The sequence below is a fragment of the Xenopus laevis genome, chromosome 7L (genome assembly GCF_017654675.1).
Source record: "Xenopus laevis strain J_2021 chromosome 7L, Xenopus_laevis_v10.1, whole genome shotgun sequence".
NCBI lineage: Eukaryota > Metazoa > Chordata > Amphibia > Anura > Pipidae > Xenopus > Xenopus laevis.
In genome coordinates, this window is record NC_054383.1 from 20367867 (window position 1) to 20395710 (window position 27844).

Sequence of the window (27844 nt, forward strand, 5' to 3'; positions counted from 1 at the left end):
TTTGTAGCCTTACAGATCCATTTTATAAAATATTTGTTGTGATTAATCCTTATTGGAAGCAATACCAGCCTATTTGATTTATTTAATGTTTAAATTATTTACTAGTAGACTTAAGGTATGAAGATCCAAATTATGGAAAGATCCATTATACGGAAAACCCAAGGTCCCAAGCATTCTGGATAACAGGTCTCATACCTGTATGTAGATTTACACAGAAGTCTTACTTTGTAAACATTTTTAGTAGCAACAGTGACACCTACTGGCACAACAGAAATACCACTGCTTCCCCCCTCCACTTACAAATCCTATATTTTTCATGGAAACCTGCCCAAGAAAGTGACATTTAGGCAGACATTTAGTGGGCTCATATACTTTGGAAAGGCTGATCCTTTTCATCCATATGGACCGGATATGTTTTTGGACTCATTACAGTTCCTTCTGTTTCTTTCCTGCCGGGAAAGCTAATTAGATAATACTAGGTAGTACAAGTATGAGATCCATTATCCAGAAAGCGCCGAATTACAGAAAGCTGCTGTAGACTGCATTTTACACAAATAATCCAAATCTTTTTAAAAAAATATTTTCTTTCTCTGTAATAATAAAACAGTAGCTTGTACTTGATCCCAACTAAGAAATAATGAGTATTTATTGGAAGCAAAATCAGCCTATTGGGTTTAATGCTTATATTCATTTTTGGTTGTCTTAATGTATGGAGATCCAAATTACAGAAACCTCAGTTATCCGGAAAACCCCAGGTCCCAAGGATACTGGATAACAGGTCCCATACCTGTATATATAAAGGGCAATAAGGGCCTAAACCCATTGGGATTTGTTAGGTGGCATTCACTTTTATATAAATGTTCATTATGTTAAAGGTAGGGTTATTTCAAGCAACTTTTTAATTGCCATCTCTTTATTGTTTTTAAATGATTAGCCTATCAGTTTTTTTTCCTCTTGCCTGCAACTGAAAAGCCTTGCGGTTTTAAAGGGGTTGTTCATCTTTAATTTAACTTTAAGTATGATGTAGTAGAGTGATATTCTGAGACAATTTACAATTGCTTTTCATTTTTTTTTATTTGTAGTTTTTCTTTTCTTTTCTTATTGAGCTTTTTATTCAGCAGCTCTTCAGTTTGAAATTTCAGCAATCTGGTTGCTAGGGTCCAACTTACCCTAGCAACCATGCATTGATTTGAATAAGAGCCTGGAATATGAATAGGAGAGGCCTGTAGAGAAAGATTGAGTAATAAAAAGTAGCAATAAAAATAAAGTTGTAGCCTTATAGAGCATTTGTTTTCAGATGGGGTTGGTGACCCCCATATAAAAGCTGGAAAGAATCAGAAGAAAAAGGCAAATAATTGAAAAAAAAGAGAAAAATGTCATTGGCCAATTGTAAAGTTGCTTAAAGGGATACGGTCATGTAACAAAAATGTTTTTTTTTTCAAAACACATCAGTTAATAGTGCTGCTCCAGCTGAATTCTGCACAGAAACTCATTTCTCAAAAGAGCAAACCGTTTTTTTTTATATTTAATTTAGAAATCTGACATGGGACTAGACATATTGTCAGTTTTCCAGCTGCCCCCAGTCATGTGACTTGTGCTCTGATAAACTCCAGTCACTCTTTACTACTGAACTGCAAATTTGAGTGAGATCACCCTCTCTTTCAACCCCCCCCCCAGCACCTAACAACAAAACAATGGGAAGGTAACCAAATAGCAGCTCCCTAACACAAGATAAATGCTCTCTGGTAGATCTAAGAAAAGAACGCAATAGTAAAATCCAGGTCCACTGTGACTCCTTCTGTTACATGGAGTAGGATGCTATGATAATTAAGCCTTAGCAACCAAAAGCATGGGGGTTTAGCCATTCTGGTGAAAATAGAGCTTTAGTGTAATGGGCACAGGGTGTCTGACCATACAATGGCAAGTGCCCTGCTTGATGCACATGGAGCAGGAAGCTCTATATTGTGACAGCAGGGCCTGTGCATTTTATTTAGAATTTATACACAAGTGAGTGGTTTCACCCAGCAGCAAGATCACCTCTAAATTAGCAAGCAATAGGGCTGCTCTTGTGATGTAAAAAAGTAGGGTTGTTTGTCCACAATAAACTAGTCAAACCCTAATTTTTTGTACCTTTAGTTAAGTTTCCCTGGATATTTTTTTTTATATAGTCCCTATGTTAGAAAGTATGTTTTCTTGCATTTTACATAATTTTGCACCATTTCCTTAAAAAAAAAAAAAAACCCCCGTTTTCCTGCTTTGTTTCCTTCAAAGTCTAATATTTACAGAAAACCCTAGAGTTTTGAACCCGCGTTTACATCTTTTTTTTTTTTTTGCTGGTCAAAAGGAAAACTTAAAATTTGGGTTTCACTGTAACCTTAACCCATTTACTAATGCCATACAGCATATGTGGCAACAGAGAAATGTATTCCATTTTTGAATCATAAAACAGAATAAAAGTAATATTTATTCATCAATAAAATTAACAAATACATGTTTTCATAAATCTAACTTATAAGCCTCAGAAGTTCCACTTTAGAAAGTATTTTTAATATCTGACATACAAGGACAATAGACACACACACACATATATATATATTTATACAAGATATGTAAAAGTTCCGCATACGCAACACCCGACATGGATACATACACATGACAGTTAAAAAAAAATGTATAAAAGTTCAGGACAGAAAGAAAGTTGTACATTCACTCATAGGGTTAAAAAGAGAGGCTGAGCAAGTGCTTCAGTTCTGCATTCGCAGTGGAAGTTTAGATTTCGGAAGGGATTGTTCCACCTCGTCCATGATTTTAGATCTCTCCAAAAGTGTTGCATTTGCCCTGTTTTCTTTTTCCTTCCGAAGTGCTTTCTTTTGCTGGGGGAGGGGGAAAAAAAATACAGCCATTTAAAACAAATCATTACAAAACTTTTAATTTCTGCCAGTGGATGAACCCTTTAGTGCCAGGGTTTGGCAGGGTTTTTTCGTGCTATGGGAAAAACGGATTTGATGTGGGGAGCAGGCCGTCTCTTTCCTTGCTGACAAGGTAGAATTTGAGTAATTGGTAGGGAAAAGGTTAAACAGCGAGGGGCCATTTCTGTCAGATGCTACATTCAAGAATAAATTACACAGGGGAAGTAAAGTCTAAAATAGAATAAGGCTAGAAATGCTGTATTTTTTATACTAAACATGAACTTACTGCACCACAAGCCTAATCAAACAAATAATTTATGCTTTCAAAGTTGGCTACAGGGGGTCAACATCTTTGCAAGACCAAGACTGTGCACATGCTCAGTGTGGTCTGGGCTGCTGCTGAGGGATCATAAATTATCAAAACAGCACAAGTCAAATAATATCTGCCAGAAGCCAATACAGCAAGACTGATTAATAATCAGAATATACAGACTGCACTGGATCCTGTGTGGTCATGTAATCTAATGTGGATTTTATAGTTTTTTATTTAATACAAACTTTCGTCAACTCTGCAGAACCAGTGGCTGCAGCAAAATAATCCTCCAAATAGAATCCCAGTTTATCTGTTTAAATCTGGCTCCATGATCTTTGTCTCTGCAGCTGGAAACGGTAAAGGGGATATAAAGGCAAAAATAAAACCCAATACAAATCTCTACACAGTCACCGACTGCTCTATCGAGAAACAAACAAAGCTGATTGAGTTCTGCATGGCTGGCAATTAAGACGGGGGTTCCCCCTGCTGTTAGGAAGTATGCTGGTTTCCCTGCAGAGCAGTTAGGGACCTTTGTTTCCCTGCAGAGCAGTTAGGGACCATCTGACAATTCCTATCCACTGCAGTAAATGAAGGGAGAATTTCACTGCATACAGTCAGGCTGCTTATAAAAACGGTACACATTTTTTAATTAAAGTATATTGCAGATAGGTTTCTTTTTCATTAAAGTATAAATGGGATTTTATTTTTTGCCTTTACATGCCCTTAATCACCCCCGTGTTTGGTGGGTAGTCCTCAGAGAGGAGCTGCTGTTCTGCTGCCACCAACTGGTTAAAAAAAGTGGTGCTGCAAGGGAACTGCAGTCTGAACCAACATTCCCCATAAGAGAGTATCAAACAATATAATATACTGGAGTGTTCCATAGTAAGTGATTTCCCATTTGTTTTCAGGATACTCAATTTAAGGATCTGATTAATGATCATATTAAATAATTCAGATTTCTGTATGGGATCTGTTACCCGGAAACCCATTATCCAGAAAAGCTCAGAATTACTAGAAGGCCGTCAACCATAGGCTCTATTTTAGACTAAATTAAAATTTGGCCTTAATGCCAGTCAAGAAAAATTAATCCTTATTGGAGGCAAAACAATACTATTAGGTTAAATTAGTGGTTAAAAGTTTTTTAGTAGCCTAAAGGTATGGAGATCCAAATTACAGAAAGACCCCTTATCCTGGAAAACCGCAGGACCTGAGCATACTGGATAGCAGGTCTCTTAGAGTTATACATATTATATATATATAATATATATATATATATATATAAATAATATATATATATATATATATATATATAATATATATATATATATATATATATATATATATATATATATATATATATATATATATATATATATATATATATATATATATATATATATATATATATATATATATATATATATATATATATATATATATATATATATATATATATATATATATATATATATAAATAATATATATACAGGATAGTGACCTTGAATAAATGTTATGAGTTATTCAGCTCTAGTTATTACCTGGAAGAATGGAACGCCTCCTTTCTCCTGACAAGTCATACTGAGATCTATGCAGGATTTCTCACTGATGACACTGTCATTAACTGCAACTGGTGGCTCATCTTCTAGAGAATCCTGAGGAAACAGACACACAGATTAAAGGAGAACTAAACCCTAAAAATGGGTCTTAAAAATGCCGTATTTTATATACTGAACTTATTGACTTCAAACTTGTCACAGGGGGTCACCATCTTGGAAAGTGTCTGTGGCACTCACATGCTCAGTGGGCTCTGAGCAGCTGTTGAGAAGCTAAGCTTTGGGGTCGTCACTAATTATTATCAAGCAGAAAATGAGCTTTGTCTGTAATATAAGCTGATGCTACAGGGCTGATTATTAAATTCTGATGCTAATTGCACTGGTTTCTGAGCTGCCATGTAGTAATTATCTGTATTAATTACTAATCAGCCTTATATTGTGACATTTCTATTCTATGTGTACTGTATATTGTGAGTGGGTCCCTAAGCTCAGTAAGTGACAGCAGCAGTTAAGCTTTAGTTCTCCTTTAAGCTTTAAGACTAGACAATGGGGAAACTAAATCCAGTTTCATATTTTTAACTGCTTGATGCACATAAGCCAGCATTTTATTTAAAAGCCATTAAAAGGGTCAGTGTATACTCAGTCAGCATCACTAAGAATACTTGCAGTATAAGCCAAGAGGAAGAGGCGACAAACACAACAAACCACTTAAAGTGACTTGTCACTTTTATAATGTGAATGAAGGAACATATAGATGAACAATTGCTTAAAACTCTATGTCCCCAGTTCATGAAAGATCCACCCAGGGGTGTGTAGGAAGAAACACTTGTGTTAGAGCCCTTAATGAGAAGCCAATACATCTGCCTGTGTGTGTTTCACAGGGTTAAACACTTTCTTTAAATTGCTGCATAATAAATATACATTTCAGTATATTCCCCTTGTAAGTGATGAATGTCATCGCAAAGCAAAACCTATGTGGTTTCAAACTATTGTTAACTATGTAAATATGAGAGGAGGAAAGAAAAGCATCAGGTGAAACTCACACATGCACAGGTAGAACATACAAACTCCACTTGGATACTCTCTGGACTCCTAAAAACACCATCTGGAGACCACTTTGCCAGCAGGCTTTTCCATCAAGGAAATAATGACAGTCCTGACCATTAACAATATGTCCCGTCAGCTACCTGAGCAAAAGTGGGGGGCTGGCATGAGTTGGGGAGGGAAACCCTGGCATAACTGTATATTTCTGTCCCATTCCCCCTATACAGAGTAACTGTTCAGTCTTAGAAATGTTTAGGAGCAATTACCTGCTCGACAGGAGGTTCCACAGCTTCAGAGATCACGCTGCAAATAGATTCCAGATATTCTTGCTGCTGTTGCTTAAACTGCTCCAGCAACACATCCCTGGGTTTTGTTCTTATGAGCAATGATGGGTACACGTAATCCCTTCTCTGGGGCGTTGTACCTAAAATTACAAGTACAGGAGCCATTAAACCTTACTGAAATCCTAATTCTAGGTGTAAAGTAAAGGGACTGGTCCTCACATGCCTAATTGCAATATAAATGGGGGCAAAACATTTCATGTAATAATTCCCTGTCTACAATTAAGGGCGTCTCAACTGTTGGTATAAAAGACAAAAAGCTGAGCTGAAAGTCTATTAACAGAACAGGTCAAACATAGGACGTGTTCTGCACAGTTACTTACAAGTGAATGTTTTTTTAGGTTTGCTTTATGTGTGGACAAACGTAAGTGTGAAAACAAAGTCTTTCCTGCATAACCAACATCAACACGTTTTCATTCTCTTCTCCTACATCTAAACCTTAGTGTTTTAGGAGACTGGTGCTTGAACAAGCCAAAACCCCCATCTCATAATGGAGAGCCAACAAGATCTAAAAGAAGGTGGGGTAGGATTTGCATTTACAGCGCACAGATTATGCCCTGTATTGATGCAATTACAGATTCAGTCCAACCTTTTGGTTCCTCACCTGTTGGGACATCATTCCGGAGCTCCTCCTTGAGGTATACATGTACTTTGTTCAGGCTGATCTGTACTTGTTCGTTGAGTTCCAATCGCTGTTCTCCAAGCATCTCCTTGTCATCCTTGACTTGTTCCACCAAGCTGGTTAGTGCCTTCTCCTGAGCCTGGCGCTGCACGTTCACGCGGTCGCTTATTTCTACCACTGATGATCCACAGCCGTCTTCTACATCCTGCATGCAGCCAGACACAAGGAAAGGATCTATATTATCCATTTGTGCTCTATACAATATACGTGACACAATTAATTGGAAACACAGTCTACCAAAAAAAGGGAAAGGTCACCCAACGCAGCAAATCAATCAGGAATGTGTCAGTGGGCTAATATTAGTGCCAGACTTTATGTTCTGTATAGTAAAACAGTAGCTCTCACCTTGTGCAAGGTCTGGATTTGCTTTTTGCTAGAATGCAGGTAACACACTTGCTCCTCTAAGAGAGAGTCCATCTTCTGGCTGGCACTTTCACACCAGTGCTGGCTTTCCTGACAGATGGTATTGATACTGTTGGTGAGCTTCTCACACTGTTTGCTGGACTCCTCCAAGGTGCTCATATTAGAGCCTGCCAGCTGTCTGATCTCCACTGCCACCGCCTGAGACTGCTCAGTGAATTTACTGTGATGGGAGGAGATGCATTCTATGGCATCCGAAGAAACCCTGACGGCAAAAAGAAAAACGATGTACCAAACTTCAGGCAGCTGCAAAGCAGGACTATTTTCTATTATTAACCAATAAAAATACGGAATTGTCAGAATATGGCTTCCTTTTCAGAAGTGGAAGCAGCTCTGTGAATGACTGTTTAGATTAAGCCACGTGTAGGGAGCCAGAGAAGATTAAAGCCTTAAACAACAACAATTCGGTAACACCACGCATCACCCACTGCTTCACTTGTTAAAGGGGTAGTTCACTTTTATGTTAACTTTTAGTATGTTATAGAATGGCCAATTCTAAGCAACTTTCCAGTAGGTCCTCATTTTTTTTTTTTATAATTATTTGCAATCTTCCAACTCTTTCCAGCTTTCAAACAGGAAAAGCTGTAAGGCTCAAAAATGTATTGATACTTTATTTATTACTCATCTTTCTCTTGCCTAGATTGGGGGACACAGGCACCATGAGGGTATATCTTTTATTGAGCATTCCTGGCTGGCACAAGGAGGTAAGTCAATTCCCTCCTCCCTCCCCCCATTACATGCTGCCTGTCAGCTCTGCAGAAAGGCATTTAGTTTCACTTTCACTGCTATTCTCTCACACAGATTTTCCTAGGCATTTATTACTCATCTTTCTATACAAGTCCACTCCTATTCCTAGGCCATATTCTGGAGAGCTGATAAATAAAAATCTAAACTCAAAAACTACAAATAATAAAAAAAATGGAAATCAACTACAAATTGTCTCAGAATATCACTCTCTACATCCACATCATACTATTATCTTGACATGAACAACCCCTTTAATGAGCCCCAGTGAGAGCAAAAGCCATGGTGTCTCTGTTGAGTTTAGTTGCAGCCGCCTTTGAGATGACTGTGGGCATAAAATTACTCATGTTAGAGAAATATAAACTGGGATGTTCTTAATTAGTGCAAAGAAAAATAGCAAACATTTTAAAATAGTTTGCACTTATCCTGTATCTGTTTTTAATAAGCATTTTTATTCATATTGCCCCATTTCCTCACCAGTAACACCTGGTATTACTCCCCCGCTTAGATTTTACATTAGTAAAATCCAAAAAACTTACAAATCCAGATCTTGTTGCAGACACCCCACAGACTCCTGCAGCTTCCCTCCTTTGGACAGAAATCCAGAAAACTGTTGCCGAGTCTCCATGGCAAGCAAGTTCAGTTGGTTCTGCAGTGAACTGATGAGATTATTCACCCCCTGAATGTATGGCAAAAAAATACATTTGTCAAATGAAATTCTCTTATGCAGGTCTAACACTGAATCAAGAGCATTGTCTACCAAAAACAGCTCTGCCAAGACAAACTAGTCACCCGCTCCTCTACACACCTACGTATAGCTGATTGGTCAGTAAAAGGCATTAAAGGGGATCAAGCAAATTCAAAATTGAACACAGTCTCCCTCATACAAAAATAAGACATTTTCTAAATATAGTCCATTGATTATTTCAGAAACGCATCACAATGATTAAGTTCCTCTTTTCAGCATCTCTCAGCATTGGTCTCTCTTCTTGCAGGAGTTGGGAATGTGATTTAAAACGACAGGTTTAATATAGCCTTTGGGGAGGGGGGTTAATTTGCAAAGACTGTAAAAGCCCACTCTTAAAATCACCAGAAATTCCTTCTTTCTACATGTAGGACTTATTAGTTTGGTGTATTAAAAAGACTGCACAAAATATAAGCCAATCAATCACAAAACAAAATGTTGGGAAGCAATCCAACCCTTATCATAGACAAAAAGGGCTTAAAGGTTAACCCTATAAAATATATACCTGCATTAAAGGGCACCAGTTAGCCAAAAATAATTTCTGTTTTTATTTAAAAAAATTTCCCCGCCAGCGCTAGGACACTTACACCGGGAGGGAGCACCCGGTGTGAGCAGCCATGTTGTGCAGAGCGCATGTGCATAACAAGTGCCTGATGTGATGCACATAATAAGCAGGTTGCAGCATTTGCTCATTATGTGCATGCGTGTGCCCCAACATGGCCACTGGTGCCCTAGTGCTGGTGGGGCCATTTCTTTTTGTTGCCCCCAACCGGAGTGCAGGCTCCATTAGTCCTTTGGTGGGGGAAAATAATTTCGGCCAACAGGTGCCCTTTAAGTGATGAAAGTGGTGAGCAAGGGATACGAATATAGAACAGCATGGAGTCTGTACGCAGTCATTTACCTCTGAATGCGTGGACTGAGCCGTCGCAATCTCCTCTTTTAAGCTTTCATATTCTGACTGAATACTGGACAAGGCAGAACTAGAATCCAGGCGGAGTTTGTGCAACGACCTAGAATGTTCGGTGAAGAACGAATTCATATCTTCTTTATGAGAATCAATCTAAAGAGAACAAAGATGAGTGGATTTAGTTATAGATCAGCCGCCAGGTTCCTGACATTCAGCCACAATTATTCCCCAGTTATTATAATATTAGTCGAATGCAGTGACTAAGAAATTTAATGTAAAAATATATTCTTGCTGGGCTCCATCAAGCTTTTATAAAACAGATCCAACTGTTCAAATACAAACACCCCATGAGAGGCGATTTGCAATATTTCTATAAAGCCCACCGGTCAACTCGATCCCCATAGTAATACAGGCTGGAGAAAGTGTTCATACAAGTACCAGAGATGCACCAATCAGCATTTCTAGAAACATCAGCTACAGGCTGCATTTAGTTACCTTGTCGGCCACACCGAGGAAGCTCTGCAAGCAATGACTCAAATGAGAATTTAGGTCCAAAACGGCAGTCACAACTGGAAGCAAATCCGTCCTAAGTGCTTGCTCCAGTCCTGTGCGTTGTGCAATCTGTGTGGGACAAATACAACATTGGTAAACAAGTGCAAATGACACTACGTGTAAAGTTGTTGACATATTGTGCATACAAGTAGTGCAGATCTTTGGCAACCATTCTGCACCTATGACTGCTTCATGGGTGCCTAAAAATAGGGAAACTAGTATACCTGGATGCCAGTGAGTTGGACAGCACCAATGAATGAAACCACTAGCATTGTTCCACAAGTTGATGCAAGTACTACTTGAAAGTCGCCCCAGTGGTATTTTTTTTTAAAAGCAGAATGCTGCCATGTTGCACTGCACTAGCAAAGCATCCTATAAGCCCAACTGGGCAGTTATGTCTCACTATCCCACGGGGAGATGAAAGAGGCCAATACTTGCCATAAGCTTCTGCAGATCATCTTTAGCTTGGGAAGACAGCGTTTCTTGTCTCAGGATCTCCTCCACACTGTGCGACACTTGCTTTGATACGGTTTCCTGCACGGAGGCAAAGGACTTGGCAACGGCGGTGGCAGTTGCACTCAGAGCAGAGGAACTGGCGCCAAGTAGGTCGTCTGCAGAAAAGAAAAGGATCAGAATAGTTTCCATTTCACTTCCTTTGTAACCTCCACATTAGAGAAGCACTAGGTTCTATTTCCATGGCCGGTCATTTGGATTCACTAGATTTACACAAAGGTAATGTAGTCAAATACATTCTGCTTATTTCTAGAAAGCAAGACAATGATCGTCCTTCTGGGGACCACGAGAGGGCCAATGATCGCATCTGTTTTTTCATCACTCACCGATGGAGTTTGTATAGAAATCCAGCATCCCTTGCTGCTTCACGCTGTACTCATCTACAGTTTGCTGAATCACACTGAAGCGTCTATTTATTTGTTCGGCAAAGTTCTCATGAACCTGAGAGTTGTGTTGTTCCACGGCCCTTTTTCTGTCCAGTTTCTCATGGAGACCAGACACATCTCTTGTCGTCTCTCTCACTGTGCTCAATAACTACAGGAACAGGGTGGGAGAAAGGATGGTATTAACTAGAGATCGGTATGGAGAAGATATCTTAAGCACTGCATTAAAGGACACAGCAATCAAATAACTGTATAACATTGTTTTTTTAGCAGGAATCGGTTCAGAGCATAAGATAGGGTAATTGATCCTTCCATATCTGAACTGGAGTTTAAATCAAAAATCTATAGCAGGAGTTTCCAACCTTTTCTACCTATGAGCCACATTCTAATGTAAAAAGTGTTGGAAAGTCACATGAGCAAAGCTCCAGTGAGTTGTAAAAATAAGTGTTGTGATTGGGTATTTTGTAGCACCTATGGACCTCCAGCCTGTAGCAGGCTCTGTTTGGAAGTAAACTTTTGCCTTTGTGTCTCTAAAACTTATTTATAAATGAGGTCTTTCAAAATGACCACTTGCTTTAGGCAAATGGGAGCAACTGGCTGGGGACTACTGCTCTACACAGTGCAGTGGGAAGGTATAAGCAAACCCTTCATATTCAGACAACAATCATTGTTCTCTTAAAGGGATACTGTCATGGATTTTTTTCAAAATGCATCAGTTTTTAGTGCTGCTCCAGCAGACTTCTACACTGATTTTTTTAGATTTAATTTTGAAATGGGGCTAGACATATTGTCAGTTTCCCAGGAGCCCCCATTAATGTAACTTGTGCTCTGATAAAACTTCAGTCACTCTTTATTGCGATACTGCAAATTTGAGTGACATCAGTGCCTCCCCCAGCAGCGTAACAACAGAACAATGGAAAGGTAACCAGATAGCAGCTCCTCAACACAAGATAACAGCTGCCTGGTAGATTTAAGAGCAGCACTCCATGGTAAAATCCAGGTCCCACTGCGACTCCTTCAGTTACATGAGTAGGAGAAACAACAGCCTGTCAGAAAGCAGCGTGCAACACTGGCTCTTTCTGAAAGCACAGGACCAGAAAAAATGACCTGAGATGGCTGCCTACATACCAATATTACAACTTAAAAAAAATTACACTTATTGGTTCAGGAATGAGATTTTACATGTAGAGTGAATTATTTGCGGTGTAAACTGTAATTTAGAAATAAAAAAAACAACATCATAAAATAAAGACAGAATCCCTTCAACAAAATTCTTCTACGCACAGACTATAAACTATAGTATAGTTTTTTTTTTTTTGCAAAAGAGAGTCTCCTACATATCTTGTAAGAGTCATCAGCAACCTAGCTTATTACGGAAAGTTTATGCCACGGCACGTAGTACTCTATAGTGTATATTCTCCCCGTGTCTGCGTGGGTTTCCTCCCACACTCCAAAAACATATAGGTAGCTTAAAGGCTCTGTGTCCAAGTCTGTATGAATATGACAGGGAACTACGATTGTAAGCGCCACTGGGGCAGGGATTGAAGCGAAATTCTGTGTAAAGGGATGCAAGATATGTTGGCGCTCTATAAATAACAGGTGATAAAAGCATCTGACTAGAAGTGGCTCACCAGGAGACCAGCACGTACCTTGTTTGCAGTGCCATGTAGCTTCTTTTCGGTGGTCTCCATGGCGGACACCACAAATGCTTCCTGAGCCAACTGTTCCTTTGATTCTTGCAGGTTATTCTGTGTTGCCTCCAGCTCCTTCTCCTTACACTGAAGGATAGTCGTGCACTCCTCCAGCTCCTTTTTATTTTCCGCAAAAAGCTCACCAATCTGCACAGAATAAAGATTTTGCTTCATGAAAACGTTCTGCGCGGTTAGTTCTGTCTCTTGAAATAACGGAGCAGAAGTCAAGCGTCTTCACAAGAGCAGTTGGCTTCCGCTACATTAGATCAAGAGTGGGAACAACAAGGGTAGAGATTGTAAAAGAGCAGATGCTGCTCTCAGTAGCACTTACTTTTTCAAATAACTTAACATTTTGAAAATGCCCAATTTTAATAATGGTGCTTACAATGACATTTTCTTTTAAGTGTGTTGTGTTTCCTTTTAAGTGCTGCCATCATTGTATTCTTGTAATAGGTCTTCTACCATGAAGACAAATAGAGCAATTGCAGGATTTAACAATTTTACATTGAAATATCAAGTACAGTACCTGTATTGCTTTAAGGTGCCACTTACTACTAGAACTACTCGTCGTACTACGATTTGCTTAATGCCAGGCAACATCCTCTTGGAACACTTACTCTTTTGATCTCCTCCTCCATGGCAGCGATTTTCTCAGAGTACTCCGTAATCACCTCCTCTTGAGACAGAACTTTTCCCTGTAATTGCCTAATGGGACACAAAATAAAGTCATGTAGTGAGAGGATACCCCATTAATACAGGTGGTAAGAGATGAACAGGGATAGGGCAAAAATAAAGGGAGAGGGGACAAAGAAATGCCAGAGGAGCTGGATAGTCATGTACTCTGTATAGCCTCAATTTTGTCTGGGCTGCTTCTGGCTTGGCATTTTTTGCATTATTAATGGAGAGTTTCCCTAAAGCCCAATAAGGGAGAGGTGGTTCCCAAAAGTAATGGAAACAGGATGCCACCACCAAATTACAATTAGGGCATAGCTCAGATTCCACTTGATTCAATTTGGCCAACTAGTAGAGAGTCCATTAGGCCCAGTTTTATTTGGATCAACACTTCTCTTTTCAAGCATAAGCTATCGGAGTGGTTGGGGTGCATTTGCATGGAGAGTCTTTAAAAAAAAAAACAAAACTAAAGGTGACAAATACAGGAAGGCACCAGTTAACCAGAATGGTCGTAACTTGGGGTTTACCGGATAATAGATATTCCGTAATTTGGATCTTTATATCTCAAGTCTACTAGAAAATCATGTAAACATTAAATAAACAAAACAGGCTGGTTTTGCTTCCAATAAGTTTTAATTATATCTTAGTTTGGATCAAGTACAAGCAACAGTTTTATTATTACAGAAAAAAGGGAAATCATTTGTAAAGATTTGGATAAAATGGAGTCTATGGGAGATGGCCTTTCCATATTTTGGAATTTTATGGATAACGTGTTTTCGGATCCCATACCTGTACTAGGGGTACCAGCATGAATTCTGAAGTGCTCTAGGCCACACATTTGGGCCAGAAAAGTGCAAACTGTGCTTATGCCAAGTCCCTTTTCAATACCTGAATCAGAGAAACCAGCAATACAGATGCAGAAATGAAAACCCAACTTACTCATAGTTCTCGTTGGATAAATAGACTCCGTTCTTCTCTCTGGCTGTAGCAAGTTCCCTCTTGAGTCGCTCAATCTCTTCTGTGTACTCCTACAAATCAACAGCATGGTTGGGATTTAAACACCAATTTTGAATTACACACAGTTATAAATAGATTATATAAAGTGTAGTGAAGCTTCCCTATTGCTTCTTGGTACACATCACCAAGACGTACAATACATTATTATTAACGGGAGATCTGAAGACTTACAAAAAATTTTAATCAAATCTGCACATTGGCATGTTTGTTTAATATATGGTCAGCCTTTTTAAACAGTTTGTTACTGCCAAAATCTGGCAGTCATCTTAGCAGCAATATCTCACAGCTGCTGGGTTTGCAGGTGGAGTATTTAATGATGCACAGCTCTGCATATTCCACTGCACCCCCAATGCTTTTCTCCAACTCAGAATGGGTATTAACGCCCACAGGCAGAATATAAGGTCCTGCCAGAGATCTGTCATGAACCCACTTATTTCCCTGAAGCGTATACCTCTTCCCCTAGGTAATTCATTAACGGCAACTCACTCACAGGACTTAATATTAAGCTGGTGGATCTAGTTCTGAACTAGAGCAGTAGCCATTCGATTTTAAGTTTGCAGGCGGAACGCAGAGAAATATGCATAGCAGTGCATCATTGGAGACCCCAACTGCATATTAAATTAACCTTGCTGACGCAGAGACCAAACTGCAGAACTGACAGTCAGAAGTTATCCGTATAAAACTGCTAACGCCTTTAAAAAAGCTGAAAATAAATAGTAAACTGCAAAAAAGCTCAGAAGAGCATTCTGAGAAAGATTTCTTTGATTTAATTTTTGTTCCAGGAAACTGAAGACCCTCTTTAAAGGAGAATTCAACTTGCGACTGCAAAAAGGACTTATGTGACAAAGGACACATTGCAGAGAGTAATGTGCCGAATTCTGGAAAAAAAAAAATTCTGTTTACCTTGATGAGTGCCTTCTTTGTAAGTTTCTGGTTAACTTCAGGCTTATTCATTATATTCTTTGCTCTGCTGGCATACTCCAAAGTGCTCATAGTTTCCTGTAAATATTGGGGGGAAAGAAACATTTATAAAATGTTTACATTTATATAAAACTACATAAACTGGGACTGGAGAGGATTGCATAGGGAATTTCCAGTGGGTATACCTGCAACTTCTCAACTTCAAGCAACAGACAATAGTCTGCAAACTAGATATTCCAGACATTAAAAACAAAACAAAGAACATTTTCTAGCCAAGGTACATATTATGAGGTCTACCTTGCCATTAATCCACCCCGACTAGATGTTCTTCAAGCAGCTGACCCAGAATGCTTAGCTTGTATGCTCCAAACAAGAAATCCTAAACTTCAAATTACATATGAAATTACCTCTCAGGCAGGGGGTGGTGTGTTAATGCCCACTAAATCCTCTAAAGGAATCCAAAGTAGCTCTTGTATAAACGGGTTAATAGACATAAGTCACAAAATAAAGAACAGTGCAGGAAATGGATCTCTACTTCAGTCTCATTGGGTACTTTATCCAATCACATCTAGGGATCCGCGCTGAGCATCTTTAGAAAGGTTTGATATAAATAATAAATTCCACCCCTATCTTCCAGTAATATGAACACGTCTTTACAATTATGCTAATGCAGGTATGGGATCAGTTATCTGGAAACCAATTATGCAGAAATGTCTGAATTATGGGAAAGCCATCTCCCATAGACTCCATTCTAAGCAAATAATTCAAATGTTTAAAAGTTATTTTCTTTTTCTTGATAATGGAAAAACAGTACAGGTATGGGATCTGTCATCCAGAATGATCAGGACCCAGATAAGGGATCTTTCTGTAATTTGGATCTTCATACTTTACGTCTACTATAAATTCACATAAACATTAAACAAACCCAATAGGCTGGTTTTGCTTCGAATAAGGATTAATTATATCTTAGTTGGGATCAAGCACAAGGCACTATTATTTCAGAGAAAAAGGAAATCATTTTCAAAAAATATGGCGTATTTGTACAAAATGGCAGACATCATTTGGAGCAATCTGGATAACTGATCTCATACCTGTACCTTGTTTTTGAACCCAAGATATAATTAATCCTTATTGGAAGCAAAACCAGCCTATGGGTTTTAATGTTTAAATTATTTTTAGTGGACTTCAGGTATGAAGATGCAAATTACATAAAGACCCCTTATTCGGAAAACCCCAGGTCCCAAGCATTCTGGATAACAGGTCCCATACCTGCACTGACTATTTAAATGCAAAGTTGTGAATGAGCAGCCATGTTGTCTAATTCGGCAGAGCCAGTTTAAGTACAATTTAAAAGAACTAGAAAAGAGTAAATGTTCAGGTTTGCTTCCTGCACAGGTTCAAAAGATGGTTTACGAAATTACACAGTCACTGTAGTGAAGTAAAACCAACCTCCAGATTGATGGAGGCAGGAGACACAGTGGCTATGATAGATGTTTTTGTCCTCCCTCCAAGAGAATCTTGCAGGATCCTTGTGAGCTTGGATTCTCTGTATGGAATATGAGGAGCTCTCTCCACCAGAGCGGTGATTACCCTGCCCAAGGTCAGCAGGGACTGGTTGATATTTCCAGCCTCCCGCGCTCTTTTGTCCACGGCCCCAGAACGGCCAATATTTTCACTTCCCGCCAGATCCACCTGGGGAAAAGTAGAAACAAAGTGAAGAGGAGTAACCCTACATCCATAGGACCTCAAAAATGAATCAAAATTTTATGCAATAAACATGTGGCCTTATGAATTGATGATACAATTGTTTATAATGCATAATAGACTTTACATAGTAATAAAACTGTTGTAATATCCTTATGATTTAGAAAAGCGCACCCTATTCCTTATAAAATACACAAGAGCCATGAATTTAATGTAAATGGGATTAATTTACCATGTCCTTATTAATGGTACTTTGTGATGCCATTTCTGCCACGACTCACTAAACCTTGAGTATTACAAAAATGTAACCCCCTGTTGTAAAATATGAGGATGGTAGAAGTCACCTAATTGTTCCATAATCTTAAAAGAGCTTTGCTTGTGGCCTCGTACATTTATATATACAATTTAGGTTCATTCTCATTCCTAGAACCAAGTCCCTTGCTTTTCTTAGGCTTAACAGAAATTTTGGACTGAAATGATATGCCCACAATAACAGGAAACCAGTGCATAGATAGAATCTGGTCAATCGAGCTTTAACACCTAATGGGAAGCATAAGGTTATAGGCTATTACATAATCATACAAAATTGGACTTCTTTCCCAAAAAGCGTCTTGTTCTGCAAACAAAGAAAGTGAAGCTTTGATCATAATTTGCGGTCTCCTCTATCTGTACTTTAAAGAGTACTGCTAAACTTTATTAACCCCATATCTGCCCTAACAAGGGGCTCCTTTCCCAGCCTTGATAAATGGGACAAGGTGAGCGATTAACCTTACCAAGTTTAGCTTTCCAATCTTCACAAGCTCTTCTCCATCAATTGTAGTTTCTTTCATGTGAATGGTGACTGAGAACACGGAATGGGATCGGCTGCAATGAGAACATTAGAGCAAGATTATTTCTGATGTAGAATTTAGGTTTTAATAACTTCAGTCTAAAGGAGGTACAATAGACTATCCGTGAGCAGGCTTAAGTTTCCCTTTAAAGGGGTTGTTCACCTTCCAACACCTTTTCCCAATTCAGCTGTTTTCAAATAGTTCACCAGAAATAGATTTTTTTTTTTAAAATCACTTTCTATTTGTGACTTTTACTAATAGTGAAGTGAAAAGATTTATTTTCACTTCTAAAGCAGCTCTTGGAGAGGTCACCGACTCTGTAAACTGTTCTAAACGGATACATTTAGTTGAAACATTTCTGGTCTTTGTCTCTGCTGAGCAGAATCAGAGTTTCAGCTGTTGGAATTGATACAATAGTTGCCAATATTCCCAGAGATGCTGCTGAGAATTTTATCAACTAATTTAGCAAATTGTAACAGTTCAGAATCTGCACCTAAGTTACAGAGCCGCCAGACTGAAATACAGTAGAACCCCATTTTATGTTTTTCAGGGGACCAGAAAAAAAGGATGTAAGATCGGGGATATGTATTATGCTTAATATATAGGTGGGACAACAATGTAAAATGAGGGGAAACTTAAAATCAGTTGAGGTTTCACTGTACTAGAGACAGGAACATTAAACTTCAATTTTGGAAAATGGTGAAAAATAAAGAATGGAAAGCAATTGAAAAATTCTATTTTAGGGGTACAATCTGAAAACAACGGAACTGAAAAATAGTGTTTATAAGGTGAACAACAGGAATAGAGAAGATATTACCCTCGCACACCCTGGCCTTCCTAATCTGTACGAGTTCCAGGTGCTCAATAAAGGAGGTGTTGGCAACCTCAACGTGAAGAGGAGAAAAATCACTGGCACAGCATGGGTTATTTCTAGCAGGGAGAACCCTTGCTCATTTATTGCGGATGCAACGTTTTGGGACGTAACCCCATTGTCAAGCATAAGGTGAACAACCCCTTAAAAAATTATGTATTCATTGATTTAATGTAAACAGACCTGGAGTATGCATTCATCAGAGTAGAAGCAGTTTTTCGCTTAGCTGCGCCTCTCTCCAATATTTGGTACACCTCATCTTTGTTATGCACAGATATCTCCTCCAGCCCTTTGATAATGACTCCTCTCTGACAAGGAAAAACAAACATTGAAGAAAAACAACCCATCAAGAATAGGTAAAATTTACGACTGCTTGAATCAAGCGTAGACCCCTTTGTAGGAACTGCTCCTGCTTAATTCAGGTATAGAAGAAAGAGGAGCATATTTACTTTGTTGCGAGGATCGTCAAACATTTGTAGCCTTTCCCCAACATCAGGAGATGGGCTTAAGAGATCAAAGAGTTCTTCATTGTAGATTTCCAGGAGTGAGACTTTCACCGAAAACTCTGTGCCATTCTCAGAGAGCTTCTCAAATATCTGATGCAGTGTTCGAGGAATAATTCCTGCCAGTGGGTCCTGCCATTAAAATAAAACCAGCTAGGATTTGAACCACGATTATAAAACAGAAATTACTGTACTGCTCACTATATATTTAAAACGACTGTGCTCCTCCTTTTAGCAAATGAAATACATTAGGGGAGAGGACAGTTTTTAGTTGTGGTTGCCCAGATTTGAAATAGCTTACTATTTGGAGAGCCCTATAATTGACAGCTGACTGATCATTAGGGAGGTCGTAAGATAATGGGAATGGCCATTCCCCCAGCAATCGAGGAGCTTTGATTTGGAGGGGTATGGGGGTGATGCACTCCAAAGTAAAGCTGGTGGTAACTTAGGAGGTGCTTTAAATAAAAAACAGACTTACAATCTTAGAAATACTATAACTGATTGAGCACAAAGCACTACTTCTCCTGTATGCTTGGTTCACAATTCGGTATAACAGGTAATGCAGTTTACTATGTTAAGAGGAATGTTTTTCTTTATTGCAAGTATATTTGTGCACTACTTTATACATACCTGCTCCCAGGTAAACTCTTCATCTGATGATCTTTCCCCCTCCATAGTAAAAGTCTTTCCTGTGCCAGTTTGCCCATACCTAAAGACATCTCGGGTTAATATAGGTTTGCATGGAGATGGTTATAAATACTAACGGGCTACTGAGTAAACGTTTACTTACGCAAAGATTGTACAGTTATAGCCCATAATAACTTCATCCAAGATGGGGCACACAACACTTCTGTACACATCGATCTGCTTGGCTGCGGGGCCAAACACCTATAAATAAATAAATAAATAAAAACCGCTCAATTCAAATCCTTTTACATCTTGAATTAGTAGCGGATAATTAATTAGCTTCTGTATAATTCTTCATAATGCTCCGCTTTCCTGCACGTACATCATAATCAAGTTCAATGTGTGTGACGAGAGGCTGTTAGTGACCTGAGCGAGTTTAGATTAAAGGTCAAGACATCTGCAAAACTGCACTTTGCATGGAATATAAGGTCAGCCTACTGCCAACACAGCTGACTGCTGCCAGGGGTTGCTGGGATATGCAGTTTCACAGATTGCATTTGTTGAGCTAAAACTCCTAGCATTCTCTCAATAATCAACCCTGTTGTTGCACAACAGCTGGAGGGTTCCAGAGCAGGGGGGATATCCTGGAAAATGTGCCAAGATGGATTATGTAAAATAAATGTAATGGGATTTACCATGTCAAACGTATAGGTTTTCTTCCCCAGTTTGTCATTTATTCCTCCAGTTCGAACACAGACTTCTTTCCTCTGAGACTCGCATTCCAACACAGAGTGAGAGCTCGCCTTGCGTTCCAACTGATTGAAGGGCCTGATGGCAGAACAAGTTGAGTTAATAGAGAAAGACACTTCCAAAGTGCATTATGATTAGCTTTTATCTGTCTACAGTCCAGGGAAAACATGCGGTTTTCAAAAGCCATCAATTACTAGTGTTCCTAATACACAACCCTGAACTGAAATCAGCTTTTTGAAAAAGCAAATACATTTTTAACTCAAGACATCAAGGATAACATTCTTCTAAGTTCTAATGATTCCATTGCTCAACTGACTAACTTTGATAAGCTGCAGCATTTCTGTACCGTATCTTGACACCAGTATTGACAGGTAAACAATGGACAGGTAACAATAGAACAGCTCTCCATGACACCTCTCCTTAAAAGGGATACTGTCATGGGAAAAATGTTTTTTTCAAAACACATCAGTTAAAAGTGCTGCTGCAGCCGAATTCTGCACTGAAATTCATTTCTCAAACAGATTTTTTTATATTTAATTTTGAAATGTGAAATGGGGTTATACATATTGTCAGTTTCCCAGCTTGCCCCAGTCATGTGCTCTGATAAGCTTCAGCGGGGCCGGGCCAGGCCAGCTGGGCGCCCCAGGCAACCCAGCTGGCCACATCGCCCCTCCGCCGCAAGCGACCACATCAGTGCGCGCATGCGTGCCTATACGAGAGCGCACGCATGCGCGCCTACGCAAACGCACGCAGCATCACCCCCTCCCCTCACGGTGAGCGCACGCATGTGTACTGACACATGCGTCATTCGGCATCGCATTCACTCGGCAACAGCAGCAAGCCGGATTCAGAGGCCCGGACTGGAGTAGGCAGTAGTGGAAGGTACATGCCTGGCGCCCCCCAAGCTTTGCGCCCTAGGCATGTGCCTACTCTGCCTACCCCTAGTTCCGGCCCTGAACTTCAGTCACTCTTTACTGCAAGTTGGGGTGATATCACCCCTCCCTTTACCCCCCAGCAGCCTAACAACAGAACAATGGGAAGGTAACCAGATAGTAGCTCCCTAACACAAGATAACAGCTGCCTGGTAGATCTAAGAACACTACTCAATAGTAAAATCCAGGTCCCACTGCAACACATTCAGTTACATTGAGTAGGAGAAACAACAGCCTGTCAGAAAGTGGTTCCATGCTAAAGTGCTGGCTCTTTCTGAAAGCACTTGACCAGGCAAAATGACCTGAGAGCACCTTTACACCAATATATAATATACAACTAAAAAAAAAAAAAATACACTTTTTGGTTCAGGAATTTAATTTCATATTGTAGAGTGATTTGCAGTGTAATTTAGAAATAAAAACAACATACTAAAAATAGGAGGTAAAGCTTGTGAATATGACAGGGTAGATTAACTGAATGGGGGGGGTGAAGTAGTAGCCACCTTAAAGGGCTTGCATGATGCCTGTTTCTGCAAGCACAGGTTTATGCATAACAAACAGATGGCTGTCCACACACTATTATGAAGCTGTCCACACACTATTATGAAGCTTCCCCCACCACCCAAAAAATCCCAAAAAACATTAATTTGAACACAACATTTTAAATAGTAAAATTATTAGAAATGCAACCAATGTATTTAATAAAACACTTTTTATATGATCACAACTCCTTGGAAACTTTATATCCTTATATTTCACAATAGTGTGTAGTTTATATAAACTACACCATCAAAATCAAAACTGTATCCCCTAAATTTTAGTATGACGTAGACAGTAATAAATTGGGCCAATTTACAGTTGGTTACAATGTATGGTTTTAGAATTATTTACCTTTTTGTTTGGCAGTTTGGAACCTCAGCAACCATCTGGTTGATAATGTGCAATTTACCCTAGCAGGCAGGCTAGTAACAATAATACAATTGTAGCCTCGGAGAGAGAAAGTATTTTGGCTGCCTGAATCAGTGGCATTTCAAAGCTTTAAAGAGGCAGAATTAGATGGCAACTAACAAATCTATTAAAAAAATTAAAAGGGGTGATTCACCTTTAAGGTAACTTTTAGTATGTTATAGAATGGCCAATTCTAAGCAACTTTTCAATTTTTTTTTTTATAGTTTTATAATTATTTGCTTTATTGAGTCTTTATAGCTTTCAAATGGGCGTTGCTGACCACTTCTAAAGAGCAAACGCTCTGTAACTGTGTGTATTGTTACTTTTTATTACTTGTTTTTCTATTCAGGTCCTCTCCTATTCCAGTCCCTTTTGCAAATCAATGCATGGTTGCTAGAGCAATTTGGACCCTAGCTACCAGATTGCATAAAATCCAAATTGAAGAGCTGCTGAATAAAAAGCTAAATAACTCAAAAACCACAAATAATAAAACATGAAAACCAAATGCAAATCTTCTCACAATATCACTCTCTACATCAGTGATCCCCAACCAGTAGCTCGTGAGCAACATGTTGCTCTCTAACCCCTTGGATGTTGCTCCCAGTGGCCTCAAAGCAGGTGCTTATTTTTGAATTCCAGGCTTGGAGGCAAGTTTTGGTTGTAGAAAAACCAGGTGCACTGTAAAACAGAACCTCAATGTAGGTTGACAATCCACATAGGGGCTACCAATTACCCAATCACAGCCCTTATTTGGAACCCCAAGAAAATTTTTCATGTCTGTGTTGCTCCCCAAATCCTTTTACTTCTCAGTGTTGCTCATGGGTTCAAAAGGTTGGGGATCCCTGCTCTACATCATACTAAAGTTGTCTCAATGGTGAACAACCCCTTTAACCAACAAACTAAAAAAGTTAATTGAAAGCTGAATTTCCCACAAAAAGTATAGAGTTCATGGTGGTGTAGAGGGCCACAATCATGTCCAAACACTATCTATAAGGGGAAATGCAAGAAATTCTATTGAAAAGTTTGAAAATCCTGCCAGCAAGGTGCAGGGAAGTAACTACAGAGATATCAGGGGGGGCTGCAAGGCCCTAATTAATGAACAATATCAATAATAGTAATTTCAATCTTGGAAGAATAGGTCAACTAACTTACTTGCATACAACACAAGTGGTCAAATCAATACTAATTGGTGATATTAGGAGCATAATTTTCAATTCGGACAACCCATTCATATTCCTACTCCAAGAGAATTGTGCATGGTCTCTGCAGTGTTAGAGCAACAACAATACCAGGCACAGCTTCCATGAACCATTCAGTTCACAAATTGTACATAAAAATCTGAGCATTATCATAGGTGGAGAGAAAGGCACAGCAATTGGTTTGATGTCCAATAAACATGCCCATAATGCTAAAGGATGAATACTTGTGGTAGGAACGGATATTTCAGTTAAAAATAAAGAACTTACCGGCATCTGACCACAACCTGGATGTTTTTGCCTTTGTCGTCCTTCTTGCTAGACATGAAAGAATTCTGGGAAGACATAGTGACCTAAACAAAAGATATAGCAGAAAGGTTAGGAAAGCAGTTATCCTTTGCCCAAAAAAAAACATCTGTTTGTTTCTTCATTAAAGCGGTGGTTCACTTTCAAGTTAACTTTTAATATGTTATAGAATAGCCAATTCTTCAATTTTTCAATTGGTCTTCATTATTTGTTTTATAGTTTTTTATTATTATTTATTTTCCTTCTTCTATTTCTGAGCCCATCTAAAAAAAAAAACAAATGCTCTGTACGGCTACAAAAGTATTGTTATTTCTACTTTTTATTACTCATCTTTCTTTTCAGGCCTCTCCTATTTATATTCCAGTCTATTATTCAAATCAATGCATGGTTGTTAGGATAAGTTGAGCCTTAACAACCAGATGGCTAAAATTGCAAACTGGAGAGCTACTGAAAAAAAGCTAAATAACAAAACTACAAATAATAATAAAAAAAAAAAAACAATTTCAAATTGTCTCATAATATTCTCTACATCATACTAAAAGTGAATTTAAAGGGGGTGGTTCACCTTTAGGGTAGGGGCAAACTGGGCGATTCGGGGAGATTAGTCGCCTGGCGACTGATCGCCTCGTCTTTGCGGCGACCAAGCTCACCAAACGCCTTCCCTCTTTCACCGGCTATAATGAAAAGTCGCCTGCGGCATGGCACACGCGGCACTTCGTATTCCAAAGTCGCCTGAAGTTTAAAGCAACTTCGGAATACCAAGCACCGCATATGCCATGCCACAGGCGACTTTTCATTATAGCCGGCGCAAGACAGAGGGAAGGCGTTCGGGGAGATTGGTCACCGCAAAGACGAGGCGATTGGTCACCAGGCGACTAAATCTCCCAGCATGCCCCCACCCATAACTTTTAGTATGTTATAGAATAGCTAATTCTAAGCAACTTATTATTTGTCTTATTTTTCTTTATAGTTTTTGAATTGCAAGTCCTTCTCTTTCTGAGTCTTTCAACCTTTCAAATGGGGGACCCCGACACCATCTAAAAACAAGATTTCAGTAAGGCTACACATTTATTATAGCTATTTTTTAATACTCCTCTTTCTAGTCAGACCCTCTCCTATTCATAGTCTAGTATCTTATTTAAATTAATGCACGGTTTCTTAGTTGAATTTGGACCCTAGCAACCAGATTGCTAAATCTGCAAACTGGAGAGCTGTTGTATAAAAAGACAAAGAACTCATAACATCATACTAAAAATTCATTTAAAGGTGAAAAACAGTGTTAACATGGAGAAAATGGCTTAGTGGGGAGCTTCTGTGCACTTCTCCTTTAAACTCTCTCGGGTTTTGGTAGCACCCTGACAGTCAGCAGTTTTATCTGCAGGCAAGACAGAAAGAGTCAGAAGAGAAAGACTAAGATGAAAAAGAATAAATACCAACTAAAAAGTTGGTTATAGTAGGTCAGTGTATATCATACTAAAAATGAATATGTACACTTCCCCTTCGAGCTAAGAAATAAAAAATGGGGAGGAATGAAACATCCTAAAAATGGGGAAGCTGATACAAATGAGGCTACAATCCAGTCTCAGCTGGTTATACATGTTTTTACATCAGCAGCATTCCATAGGTACAGACTACAGGAGGAAACCAATCAACATGCTCTAACTGGCTTTTTTTTGTTGTACATAGCTTTTTTTGTTGCATATAGCTTTTTTTGTTGCATATAGCTTTTTTTGTTGCATATAGCTTTTTTTAATATATAGCTTTTTTTAATATATAGCTTTTTTTGTTGTATGTTTTTTTTTTAATATATAGGTCTTGTTATATATAGCTTTTTTTTTTTGCCCAAACTCACTGGACACAAATAAGTGGCAAAATGCTCCAGTATCTGTATTCAGTTCACAACAAGAAAAAGATACAAATAGAATAAATCAGATTAAAAATGAACAGATAATAACATAGCTACTGTAAATATGATCATTCCATGCGCTCTTACAACTCGCTAATTGTTGTGTATAATAGAATTCTAGTTACACTCGCATCCAGATAAAGCGCATTAATCCTATAGACTTCGGATACCACTGCTAAGCCTGCGTGGCGGAGATGATAGTGGTACCCGTCTAACAAAGGATTCTGGGATTTGTAGTGCCGGCTTCTGATGGTGGGAACCCCAAGACGAAGATCAAAGCCCCTAAAAGCGATGAGCCCTCCAATGCTTATCATTCATCTAAACTACATGACTGTTCTTTCCCCAGATCTGACACAAGATGGCTGGATAAGTTTATTGGGGATTTGCACAAACGTGTGTTCCTCTTTGCTCTACCGCTCACAGCCATTACAAACAGGCTACAAGTCCAGCGAGCTACAACATACCTCCAGTCGGCAGTCACGATTTCCCTCCCCGGGCAGACAGTGGATGTATAACCCGTGCGCTGAGATCACCGCTCCTACAGCAAAGCGTTAAAGACCCTCCGGAACCACAGCGCCTCCTCGCAGCTGACACATTTGAAAATCGCGCTTGCGAGAGCAACAGCCAATCACCTCCCCGAAAAGTTCACCTTGGAGCAGATTGGCTTACCCGCGCGCACGTGACCACTATAGAGTGGGGGAAAAAAAAAGAAGCGTTTTGTTTTTGTGCGGGCCTATTGGTCGGACAGAGAGAACGTTACCCCGCCCCTACATAGCATAGTAGTTCGTTTAGCTTTCCCTGCAGTTGATTATTGAAATAAAACTTCCAGGGTTTCTTGGGGGGTGTGACCCTTTGAGAATAGTAGATCGAAAGACTAGAAGACTGGTCCGTCTTTAAGGGGCAGATTTATCAAAGGTCGAGGTGAATTTTTGAATGAAAAAAAAAACTCGAATTTCGAGCTATTTTTTGTGTACTTCAACTAGGGAATAGTGATGGCGCAAATTCCCATGATTCACCAGTGGCAAATAAATTCGCTAAACCACCTAGAAAATTCGCCAGCGTCAAAAAAAAAATAGACGCCGGTGTCCATTTTTTTGGACGCAGGTGCAATTTTGCCAAAAACGGATGCCGGCCTCAAAAAAACGGACGCCAAAAACAGACGCAGGCATCAAAAATGAGATGCCGGCGCCGTTTCGCAAATTTTCCGCAGGCCCAACCAGATCCTAATGATGGGTAACGGGCAGTTGGATCCGACGGGAACAGATGCGGCCGCAATCCGACGTGATTTTTAGTCCCGTTCGATCGACATCTGGCCGACTTTTGGCCAGATATCGATCAGGGAAGCCCGTCGAAGGGCCCCATACATGGGCCAATAAGCTGCCAACTCGGCCTGTCGGCAGCTTTTATCGGCCCGTGTATGGTCACCTAAAACCTGCTGAATTGCTGTTTAAGCCTATGGGGGACCTCTTAGAACCTATTTGGAGACAATTGGGGGACTTTGGAGTTTTTTTTGGGGAAAAACTTTGAATCGAATTCAATCAAATGCGCTGTTAATTCGATTCATACAATTCGAATTCGGCCGAATACGGACCTATTCGATCCAAAACTGACCTATTAGGCCAAAAAAAACATCAACTTAATTTCGGTTGGTCTTTTTGAATTAGAATTTCGAAGTTTTTCAAATTTGAAACTTGACCCATGATAAATATGCCCCCAAATTCGATTATCATGTACTGTCGCTTTAAAAACTTGACCGACCATTCACCATCTAAAACCTGCCGAATTGCTGTTTTAGCCTATGGGGGACCTCCTAGGACCCACTTGGAGACAATTGGTGGACTTTGAAAAATGTAAGGTTTTTTTT

At 39.3% G+C, this 27844-nt stretch overlaps 1 protein-coding gene across 1 annotated transcript; it reads right to left on the reverse strand.

Moving 5' to 3' along the window:
* Positions 1-2430: 2430 nt before the first annotated feature.
* On the reverse strand, positions 2431-26592 carry kif11.L (kinesin family member 11 L homeolog). The gene is given in 23 exon segments (NM_001085956.2): positions 2431-2873; positions 4761-4874; positions 6086-6243; positions 6765-6987; positions 7188-7467; positions 8546-8685; positions 9653-9811; positions 10154-10279; positions 10649-10821; positions 11050-11257; positions 12756-12944; positions 13415-13502; positions 14409-14497; positions 15390-15485; positions 16857-17099; positions 17885-17975; positions 18996-19120; positions 19262-19447; positions 19946-20024; positions 20106-20203; positions 20638-20770; positions 24039-24121; positions 26445-26592. Coding segments are annotated over 22 exon segments (3204 nt in total). The 5' UTR covers positions 24116-24121; positions 26445-26592; the 3' UTR covers positions 2431-2744.
* Between the last annotated feature and the right edge of the window lie 1252 nt (positions 26593-27844).